The 11,833-nt window shown below is 40.2% G+C and overlaps 1 protein-coding gene across 2 annotated transcripts; it reads left to right on the plus strand.

Annotated features, from left to right (window-relative positions):
* Positions 1 to 775: 775 nt before the first annotated feature.
* Positions 776 to 3,897, plus strand: LOC136514393 (uncharacterized). Of its 2 annotated transcripts, none has more exons than XM_066508357.1 (6): positions 776 to 935; positions 1,863 to 1,945; positions 2,531 to 2,580; positions 3,253 to 3,290; positions 3,396 to 3,470; positions 3,838 to 3,897. In XM_066508357.1, the coding sequence occupies exons 1-5, from the start codon at positions 792 to 794 to the stop codon at positions 3,450 to 3,452; spliced, it is 372 nt and encodes a 123-aa protein (XP_066364454.1). In that variant the 5' UTR covers positions 776 to 791; the 3' UTR covers positions 3,453 to 3,470; positions 3,838 to 3,897. The 2 variants fall into 2 exon arrangements, with proteins under 2 accessions (XP_066364454.1, XP_066364455.1); XM_066508358.1 differs by having other exon boundaries at positions 3,399 to 3,470.
* Positions 3,898 to 11,833: the final 7,936 nt, after the last annotated feature.

Genomic DNA, 11,833 nt, shown 5'->3' on the forward strand with positions numbered 1-11,833 from the left:
AAAAAATGCTCCACGGAGGATTTGATCCCAGGAACTAAAGTACAAGCAAACCCTTATCTACCACTGGGGTACTGAGGTGTGTTCGACATTAAGCAGCCTTTATATTACAATATGGCCGCCGTCACCGCGCCCGACGCGCCTCGACGCCGCCGTGCCACACCAACAGCTCGCCGCCGGCGCCCGACCACACCGTCCATGCGCATCGCCGCTCAAGCACGCTACCGCGTGCATTTTTTGAATCTTATTGGAGGTACACATAGTTCAACTTGGAATTACTTTCGATAAGCGTGTAGAAATTCATTTAAATGATAGAAAATACTAAATCCGTTAAAAAATATATTGGTGTATAATAGATAATTACTTTTGTGTGTTACTTCACAATGGTGCAATAAAATGAAAAAAAGAAAAAGAAAAAACGTTGAGCAGAGAAAGAATGAACCAAGCCCATTTTAGCCCAAATGGCCGAACTATTTCTAGCCGTCTATCGCCGATCCGGTTCTGATCGCACCCTCATGATATAAATCACGTTCATTTGTGATACTTGCATTGTAGTCCGTTGCCAATTTTTTCGTGTGACTTTTTTTTTATCGTTCCTCTTCCCGTCCGTGCGATACCGCGTCCCCCGCCGCTTGCTCCCTCTCCTCACCTCAAATCACACTCCACCCCCTCCAATCACGCTCCCTCCCTTCCCCATCGTGCGAAACAAATCCCGCCGCCTCCGACGCTTCCCTCGGCTTCCTTTGCCACGCGCCCCCCCTTGCGCGAAGCGCCGCACCGAGCTTTGCGGCGCAATGGCACGGATGCGCCCCGTCGGTGGCTGCCTCTCGGCAAGGCGTGCCGCGGCGCACCTACGCCAGCAAGCCCCGGCGGTGCGGGGGAGCCCCGCCGGTGGCCGCGCCGCGTGTCACCCGCCCAACCGTCCGCTCGCCGGTTTGGTACGTCCCCCCTCTCTCTCCTTACCTGTCCTTGCTGATCCTCCCTCTCCCAGCGCCGACAGGGCTCTTGGTCCTCTAGGTAGCGGGGCTTCCTGCCCTGGCCGCACGTGGCCGCGGCAGCCTCCTCGGCTCCCGCCGTGGCGCCACACTGCCCCGAACCCATCGCGGAGGCCACGGCGGCGGCCCCGTGCCCTCCGCGCAGCGCTGCCTCAATCTACTGTGTGGCCCGGGAACCACGCCGCCGCCGCTCATGATGCCCCCACTAAGTCTGTATGTACGAAGATTGGCAAACACATTTTTGTCTTTATCTGTCCAGTTTTTGGACCACTGAGTAGAAAATTTGTATTTATACACATGTTTGTAGGTTCAGAGGCAGTCAGCTCAGTTTTATTCTGTGTATACATCACATATAAATAGGCCAAATTGGGTTTAATTGTAGAGTTCATTCACCTGCGTAAGGCAAATTTAAGGTTTGCTGCTAACTTACTTTTCATCCACCTTCTATGATCGTTTGACCATATAACTGTTATGTTATATCAATCATTGTGCTTCAGTTGTAAACTTCACATTCCTTTTCTTTTTAAAGGAATATACATGTAACTTGATTATGTCAGTTAACTAATAACAATTGCCTTCTTTTAAGTGTTGTTTCACTCAACTCAAATAGAAGGATCAATATGGTCACATTCCTATTTATTTTAGTCTGTGAAAAAAAAACATGTCTCATGGTTGAACCATGCATATTAACATATAGTAACTACATTTCAAACTTCACACCAGGCTTCTCCAATGGATGAGCAAAGATCAAAAGCCGTAACTAAAGCTTTTGTATTTAGTTGTCTGCCTTTTCTGATTCCTTAATCCTGCACCTGATGTATCGTTTTTAGGTTTCATTATTACTTATTTCATTTCTTTATCGTCTTACAGACAGGTACTGAAATGGAAAGATCAATATGGTGGTACCATGTTCAATCAATTGCGCCAGCTTCGGGCTTCACTTCGTTGGTCCTGTGAGATAATATTCCTATTTATTTTATTTTGGAAACAGAGTAGAATGCTTCAACCATGCATTGCAAATGGAAATGGGTGCCCTACTGCCCTTTGATCTAGGCGACAAGTAAAATGCAGTATGGTCTAGGCTCGCAATGATTACTTACATAAAACTTTTTAGTTGTAAATTGCTTGGTGAAATATCTCTTAGGGTTCTATTGAAAAATCGAATGATATTTGGGTTTGCATGCTGGTACTTGGGTTCTCTAGTTGTTATCTTTTCCTGCTGCATGGTGACTGTCAGAAAGTTGCACAATACATGTTCCTTTGGAGCAGCCTCATTTACAACCATATCGCCATATAGTCGATTTTGTGTCATCTCCACATCAGTTTAGTACTTACAACATACTACCAGGTCATATATGCATTTACAACCATATCGCCATGTAGTAACATTTTTTGTCATCTCCATATCAGTTTAGTACTTATACGAAGCAAACATGTCATACATGCATCAGAGGCAAAGTACGAATTACCATAGTGACTGTTTTTTGTTCGCTGAAGCTGCACAAAAAACAACACTAAATAAAAATCTCTTCCTGCAGTTGCACAGTTGTACGATGCAATTTTCCTGCAGTGAACATTGCTCTTTCAGGTGACTCCCCTCTTTTACCAATGATTTTGCTTTCAGCCAATTGTCTTATTATCTGCTCTTCCATACCTTCTCCCTCTATCTCATACTTTGCTTCGTTCCACCTTAGGGCTTAATTTCACGCGCTGTTGTTTCTGCAAACTATGCTCCACATGCAAACATGATTCAATGCTGCAACATTGACTGGTGGTTGTATCTTCAAGCCATTTCTGGTTGCTAGAGTAACAGGATAGGTATGGATCTAGCTATAATTGGTTGGGTGATACACAGCACAAACATTACTCCTATAGTTTCAAGACAGTGAATATTTAAGTAATGAATAGTCGTGAATGATGAAAAATATGATGAGTGGTAGAATCTAATTTTGGAAAGTGAAGATTGGTGCGGCTACTGTAGTCAATCCAGTTAAGAACTCCGGATACAAAACAGGGACGGGTGGGTATAGGCGTGGACGGGTAAAAAAATTTCGGTGAGAAAAAAACAGCGAGCGAGGATAGGCAAGAGAGAAACACGCATAAACAGTTAAAGGTTTCCCTTCTAGGCTTGGCTGGGCCCGTTTGTCAGGTTAGGATGGGAGCTACTGCCAGATCTGTTTATCCATGTTTTACTATTTTTTGAATTATATAATCTGCCCTCTTTGTAGTACATTTACTAAGAGGTGATATTCATGTGCAGGTACATCTGGCCTAGGTTGTTTGACAGAGAGCATCAAGGTTAGTATTCTGCAGTTCAATCTTTCTTTTGTTTTGTAATTCATGGTTACCAAAAAAGCATATGTGTTGGCTACTGAACCCTTTTATGAATTGCATGCCGTTCAGCAGTCTACCGCGTGCATGCCATTCAGCAGTCTAGTAGGGGTCCCATTGTGCCAGTGATGAACTAAGTTTGCAGTGGTAAGTTGGAGCTGCTACTAGGTTGGTATCTTGGATTTTTGCATCCACGCTACATGCATGGAGCTGCTACTAGGTTGGTATCTTGGATTTTTTTTTTTGTATTAGACAAAGTTATGGACTCAAAAGTGTGTTGTACAAAACTATAGTGGAGTGACTGTTATAGACTCAAGAGGATTTTTTTTGTCATGCCTTTAGTGGTTATCTGCATTTGTGCTCTTATAATTCTCTTGAGATCAGTAATAATGTGTTGTTATGGTTTCTGCCTCACAGAATTTATCCCAGTAGCTAACTGCTATGGTTTCACTGCCTTTCTATTGGCATTGCTTTGAACTATTTGATGTAAGTCATCCTGACTTTTATTTCTTAGGTTGTTGAGGCAGTTCAAGGTGTGAAGGTACAAGTACTGGTCAGAGCAAGATAGAGTTTGTGGAGCGCACAAGTGATGGGATGGTCAATGTCAAGTCAACCTTTGCTACAGTGCTAGACATAGTTCATTACATTTTGATGTGTTCAAACTAGCTAGTGTGTGTCGGATACCTTATGTGTTTCAGTTGTGCGTGTGTTATTGACTAAGTTTGACATTGGATGGTTTCATTAATGAATTATATGAACAAAGCATATTTTGGATTAATGGATGTCTAAATGCTTCTTTCATTATATATTGTTCGGCATGCAATTATTGTTTGAAGCAAATAAAGCGTTGTAATATGGACTATTGACATAATAATTTGGCGTTACAATATATGATATAGCAACAAACAAACGATGTTGCAAAAAACATCATACCAACGGAATAGTGGGCGTGGCAATAGAATCTCCAAACAGTTTCAACACAATAGCAAGCGTGGCAATAGAGTGTCCAAGTATAGCAACCACTATTGATCATGGCAATAGAGAGGCAACCTCAAATATTTATCGTGGCAATAGATGGTTGCACCTATAGCAACCACAATGTTTAGTGTGGCAATAGAGAGGCTACCTCTAGCAACCAAATATTTATCGTGGCAATAGATGGTTCCACCTATAGCAACCACTGAGATAGCGTGGCAATAGAGGGTCCATCTATTGCTATTAATGTGTTGCAATAAGGTCTATTGCAACACCCATTGTCGTTGCTAATGCACCTATTGCCACGCTTTGGGTACGTGGCAATAGGTATTTCTGGCAACATCGGGTGTGTTGCAATAGTAACTATTACAACACCCGCAATGGTTGCCTATACTATGGGTTGCAACACTACATGGCGTTGCAACAACACTCCTTGGTGTTGCAATAAGGGAAAACCTATTGCAACACCAAAATGAGTCGTTGGGCAAACCTTTTGCCACGGTTACTATGGCAACGTCTGCCAACGAAAAAAAGTGTTGCAATTTTGTCTATCGCAACCATTTTTGGTATATTGCAACACTTTTAGGCCGTTACATCAGGGGTAAAACCTTGTAGTGTTAGATAGCAAACAGCGGAAAGACAACTTCGATCTTCAGGTAAAGACTCCAATTCCACAGGGACAACTGATTGGTTAATCACAAGCCTAATTCCTCCAAACTCTAGCAATCTTGTATCCATCCAGAATTTTTATCCAAATAATTGAAAAGTAAAGCAAGCGTAAGTACATATCGTACTCAACAAATATAACATGGGGTTCATGAGGCTCAAAAGGCTAACACTGGTTTAACTCCGATTAGCTTTTAATGAATCATCTTTTAGCAATTGGGTGGCAACAAGTTTATTCACAAGCCCATATAAACACATGATCAGGTAAACATGAATAATGAATAGTATAAACAATAATCATTAGTGAGCATCTTTATCATTGGTATCATTAGTATTCATCATCTATTAACCATTAATGATCATCTATTCCATAAGGGTTTCAAGGCCACTCGTGATCATGAGCACGGCTGGTATACCAGTTTTACACTCTACAGAGGATGTACTCTTTCATTGTGAGTCATGATTTACCCTTTCGCTTGAGGTGATCAGACTCTTAACCCACTACCAAGGAAGGTTGGCAGGGTTCATTATGAAGCCTTTCAAATGTTTGTCTAACAAGTTAAGGCCATTAGATTCACTCGACAAACAGATGTAGAGCCCCCCTTTCCAATGGCACAATGACGTGCAGCCTATACACAAGAGGACAGAGGCCGCACTATACCCGATTCGTCAAGCCATTCTTACGCCAATAAAGGTAACCACTAACAAGCTAGAAAAGGTCCTCATACTGAGCTAAAGCCAGAGCCATATAGCCCTCATAGCTGTACTGTAAGTCCTGGATGATCACTTACAGATAAATCCTTAGGGAGAGGAATCTAGAGCACCATAAAAACAACCCAATGCTCTAGCCCTCTAATTCCATGTTGCTAAAAAGCATCTTTTAATATTTATTGCATATACCATTAGTCTAGTTATAAGATCATGGCTTTAGTTGAGCACTAGCATCATACTACCCAATGCAATACCCTATAGGTAACAAGGTACAAGGTAACAAAGTACTAGAAAATCCTTAGTGGTAGTCAAGGTGTACACATGCAGCATGAATTAAATGATTAAAGGTGTATAGGACAACAAGTAAGATCACATGCTATAGTTGCCTTAAACGTGGATCCTTCTTCAAGTCCAAAACTTCAAAGAAACTCCTTGATCAACACATAAACTCACCGACTGGGCATGTTCATAAAGCACCACACAAGCATACATGCAATCATACACGAAGGAAACAATAGATCTAAATTAGAACAGTACACCAAACATATGAAACAACAAGTGAAACATATTACTATGAACACACAGACGCGAAAAGAACTCTAGTTGGAGCTATAACGAAAAGATACATCTACCGATAGATCTGTTTCGAAAAGAAACTATAGGCTTTATTTATTTTAATTATAAAATGTATTTAATATACTTCAGAAAATATATAAATTGAATTAAGTCAAATTATATTTGTATTAGAAAACCAACATAAGATTAATCTTATTTTATTTACAAAAGAAACAGAGGTAAAAAGCCTAAGTTGCTTTTAATTGAAAAAGTAACTTCATATAGATTAATCAAATTACTATTTTATTCAAAATCTCTAAACATGCTAAACAATGTTACTAACACATAGATTACATAGTTATGAACCTAACACATCTTGAATGGATTGAATCGGAGCTAAAACGAATAAGTTACGATTTAAACATATTTCCTTTAGTAAAATAATAGATTAAATCTAATCACAAATTTTAAAAGTTGAAAACATACTTAACAGTAGTATGAACACGTAGACAATGTAAATACGAATCTAACATAATTTGAATGGGTCAAATCGGAGTTAAAACGAAGAAGATATGACCTACTGGAGGTAGTGGCAATTTTGTAAATAGATGGAACTTGATTTTCAAATTAAAATAAATAAATCTGATTTTTAAACCAGCCAAGGACTATGGGCACTAATAGGAGGAAGGGCAGGGATCCTTTTGAAGGAAACCAGGGACGACGGGTTTATACTTAAAAAGATGGAGGGGGTTTTCTACAAAAGGTCATGGTGAAGGGGTAATAGGCTCTATCGGCCATTGGATCTGGACTGGACGGTGGAGATTAGATTGGAAGGAGGAGTGACCGGCGGAGAACTTGGCGGTGGCGCCATGGACGGCGACAAGTGGTGCACGGGAATCACGGCCTACGATCCTTGATTTGAAGTGAGAAAAGCACTAGGAGGTAGAGAAGAAGGCGGCGAACTCAACTAGTCATCTTACCGAAGCGCGGAGCGGACAGAGGCAGCGCGGTGCATGGCGAAGCGGATGACAAGCATGGAGGCGCTAGGTTACACGGCGGCGCAACGATTCGGCGAGGTAGCTATGACTCTGAGACTTGGGATGGGGAGACACGGCCGCGGGCAGCTGCTATTTATGGCCCGTGGAGCATCTTGGTGCGCACAACAAGGAATGAGGCGAGGGCGGCGTGGAGTCGGACGGCGGTAGAGACTCCATCATGGGCACGTCGTGAGGAAGAATATGGCGAGGATGTTGACAAGCGGGCCTAGGCTATCAGAGAGAGGAGAGGGACGCGCGAGCGCAACTGAGCGAAACTGGGCTGGCAAACCGGTCCTATGGGCTAGCTTGGGCCAACGCCGAGAGAATGAGGAGGGAAAGGAGGACAGAGCAGGCCAGGGCAAGCCGGCTGGAGAAGTAGGCCGAGGGGGAAGGAGAGGCCAAGGCCGGGCCTTCAGAGAGATAGAGCAGGCCTTCGGCCAAAAGGGAGACAGGGAGCATTTTCCTTTTTATTTTCTTTTTCTATTTCAAAACCACATTCAAATATGAACCAAATGCAAATTCAAATAGAGTTTCAAATATACTTTTTAGTCCAAATAAAAGTGAGAAATTTTGGTAAGTTCTCCAAAAATAAATTTTACAACTTTTTAAATTATTTTATTTTTGAATTTTCTTTTCTTTTATTTCAAGTCCAATTTCAGAAGCATTTTGAATTCATTTTGAATTTTGGACAAATCCACTCATCATAGTAATAAGTATGCATCAGCATGAATGCACAAAAATGTTGCTAAATTTCTATGATAAATTTTAGTTTAATGAAAAATTTTATTTTTCTATATTTTTATGAGCACAAAAATTCAAAAAAAAATTAGTCAATTTAGCTCTATTTCAAGAGTAGCAAATTTTAGGGTGTCACAATTCTACACCTCCTATGATGAATCTTGTCCTCGAGATTCGTAGAGATGGTGACAAAAGAGATGCAGATTCTCCGCATTTGGATTCTTCTTTACCTAGCATACCTATGGACCTTACTCCAAGTAACTTGCCCAACTGATTCCAAGATTCCGAAAGGTACTCCAAACAATACTTAGGTAACTCCAATCACTAGGTCACCTTTCCTTTTTAGTCCATAATATCAAATCTCTTCTTCATATATTCTCCTTCCAATGGAGCCTTTTCACTTTCTTGATTAGAAAGAGAATCTACCACCAATCTTTAAAATATTAATGATTTCGATTAAATTGCTCGAACTTGGAATACAATTCTTAGTTCTTGGTGTCACCTGAACCTTCTTAGCATAATTCTCTATTGCAAAGGGCATCGACTGCGACTTTTACTTCTCCAGGTGATAGCACTTTTCTAAGTCATAATTCTTGATTGCTCCAATCCAACTAAAATGTCTCAAATTTTTATCCAATCTTTAGTGAAATATACTTCACCCTCATGTCCTTGTAGATGCCACGCTTAGGTCCAAAGAAATAGCTTCTCCACATCATGGGTCGGGTAGTACAACTCACGCTTTCTTAGTTAATTTAATCCATAAGCCACTGCTTTCATTCTTACATGTACTAAACCTAGATATGATGCTTCTCAAAAGATAGAGAAACTCTTATTCTGATCTGGCAAAGCTATCATATAGGTTTTACTTCAACCTCTTCTTCCAAGCTCACCTGAGGTTTCTTGATCCAAACGAACTTAGTAATATTTCCCAATACCACTATAACCATCTTCTAATGATCTTCGAAAAACCTCCAACGAACCTCTGATAGGATCTTACTATTCCAAGGAACTTTGCATCACTCTTACATACTTGGGTGGGTTACAACCAAACTCATCATTAACTTTCTCGAGTTCTTCTTCCATTAAAAATAACATATCCCAAGAAGAGAACTTCCTTCAACAAAAATGCACTTGCTAACTTGGTGAAACATTGAGATGTTCTGAGTCTCCATTAAATCACTGTAGATGTCCAATATCTCCTTCCTATGTCATCCATGCCAACTTATCCTAGGTATATTGAAGATTGGCTCCCAATTGATAATTACTCGAAGTGATAACCAATAGAAGAAAATACCTGAGTTCCTTGATCCAACAAGTAACACATCTTTAGCAAAGATACGTGCGCTTGATAGTGACTTCTCATCTAGCGACATAACCTATATTTTCAAGTGAAGCACCAGAATGTATGAAGCCTTCGTCTTGCAACTTCTTTCATTTGGCTACCCCCCTTAAGAAACAATCAACTAGGGGACACAAAAAGGGTAGCTTGCACCTTCTTCCAGATGAGCTAACTAGTATCAAGACGTTCTGACATCCCTATGATACTCTTGTGTATGGGCAAGAACAAGAAATATGAAATTCCTCGTGAGCAGAAAACAATAGCGCAATAAAACAGCTATAACTCTCATTATATTAATCAAATGACGTTGTAGATTATACCATAGGAAATCTTATCAAATCCTCCACAACTTCCTTATAGAACACTTTTCCAAATTCCGCAGTTTAGGTAGTCAAAAATAGTGCACAACAGAAACTATTCTAGGCTTCAGACAACATAGGTGTATCGTCTTGTGATTTTCATAACTCCATAACCAACATAGCTATCAAGGTGATTGTTGTGGTCAGAGAAAGATATTGAAGTCTACTATTGTCTAGAATTTCCTCATGATTTCTGATCGTCTAAAATCAGAGATATAAGCCAAAGAGTTCAGGCTGCTCCAAAAGGCAGGATAGGGAGAACAGAAGAAAACCATAACCCAAGTATTTATTTCATTAATCCTAATACCTTAGGCCTATAAACTAAATGAAATTATGGGAACACCCAACAAGATCATTGCAATCATCACAAAGATCCAAAACAAGTATAAACATAATGATAATTCAATAAAGCAATAAAAGTGCACATCTCAATCATTGACTCATCTTGCGATACTATCGTTTTTATTACATAAAGGGCATAAACTCCTATTCCTTAACTAAGGATCTTGGGTAGTCTAGCATGACTTCTTCATTCGTCACTCTCACCGAATGCTTCTTTTGGGTTAGGTATCACTGACACTTTCTGGTAGCAACTTTGTAGTGATCCGACTCTGGCCACTTCCATGGTACAATTGTTGATTCTTTCGTGGGCAAAATTTAGCATAATGTCCTTCATGTTGGCAACAATAACACATGATCTTAGTTGTATCTTTTGTGGTGTCATACTCTACAGAATTGTTGCTAGGTGGGTTGCCAGCTTGCTAACTCTGAAGGTTCATCTTTGTTTGACTAGACCGCTTTCTAGCTCGCTTGATCTTTCAGGGTTGAAACTCCTTATAGGTGATTGTTTACCCATCTATGCATACCTCATGTGGAAAGAGTGGAGTAATCTTAGCTTGAGGAACTTCTGACTCTTCAGAGTCTGAGTTTATTTGACTAGGGATTGGAGCTAGATGTGACAACGTAGTAGGACTCGAATGTTGATTGCTTCCCAATTCTAGCTCTAGTGAGACCATCTTCCTCTTCTTATCCACATTGGCTTCATAACATGGGTTAACCTTGACTTCCCTCTTATTAGTCTTGTTTTGAAGACAGGGAAAACCATAATGCTTGCAGCATTGACATTGGTCCTGACTACCAAACGTCTTACTACCAACATCTTCCTTGGACTTCATTTTCTTCCAAGCTTCTGCCACTTGTCTCTTCACTGGTCCCGTTGGTATGTTGGTTTGACCTTGTGGCAAGCACTGTTGAGAACTCCCATGTTGAGTCATTCCTTCTAATACTTGTTGTCGTATAACTAAAAGCTTCTCCTTGTTGAATACAATCAAGGACAACATAGCCTAGTCCACCTGACCTTTGATGCCGGTGGTCTTCTCATTACGACCCATCTATTTAGATGAAGAGAGAGGATTTAGAATAGATACAAGGTTTTCCTAACAGAATAGAGACCGAAGTGAGCATAACTTTTAGCAAATAACAAGGTTGGAGAGAAAGCAAGAACTAAGCAGAAATGAAAGCATGCTAAAATGTCCGATTCTAACTAGACTTGCATCCTACAGTTAGCATTGCTCTAAAACCACTTTGTAGCACCTAGTTTTAAAAACAAAACTAGATACACACCATATGTGAGCCCAGAAAGTCAAATCTCACATATAGCTACAAATAAGGGTAATATCAATAGATAATGCTCAATCTATAATGTACTTAGTATAAAGAATATAACATTAGATAGCAAACAACAGAAAGACAACTCCGATCTTCAGGTGAAGACTCCAATTCTATAGGGACAACTGACAGGTTGATCACAAACATAATTCCTCCGAACTCTAGCAATCTGGTACCCATCCAAGATTTTTATCCAAATAATTGAAAAGTAAAGCAAGCGTAAGTACATGTCATACTCAACAAATATAACATGTGGTTTATGAGGCTCAAAAGGATGACACTGATTTAACTGCGATTAGCTTTTAATGAGTCATCTTTTAGCAATTGGGTGGCAATAAGTTTATTCACAAGCCCATATAAACACATGATTAGGTAAACATGAATAATGAATAGCATAAACAGTAATCATTAGTGAGCATCTTTATCATCAATATCATTAGTGTTCATCATCTATTAACCATT

This window comes from Miscanthus floridulus, chromosome 16, assembly GCF_019320115.1.
Source record: "Miscanthus floridulus cultivar M001 chromosome 16, ASM1932011v1, whole genome shotgun sequence".
Lineage (NCBI taxonomy): Eukaryota > Viridiplantae > Streptophyta > Magnoliopsida > Poales > Poaceae > Miscanthus > Miscanthus floridulus.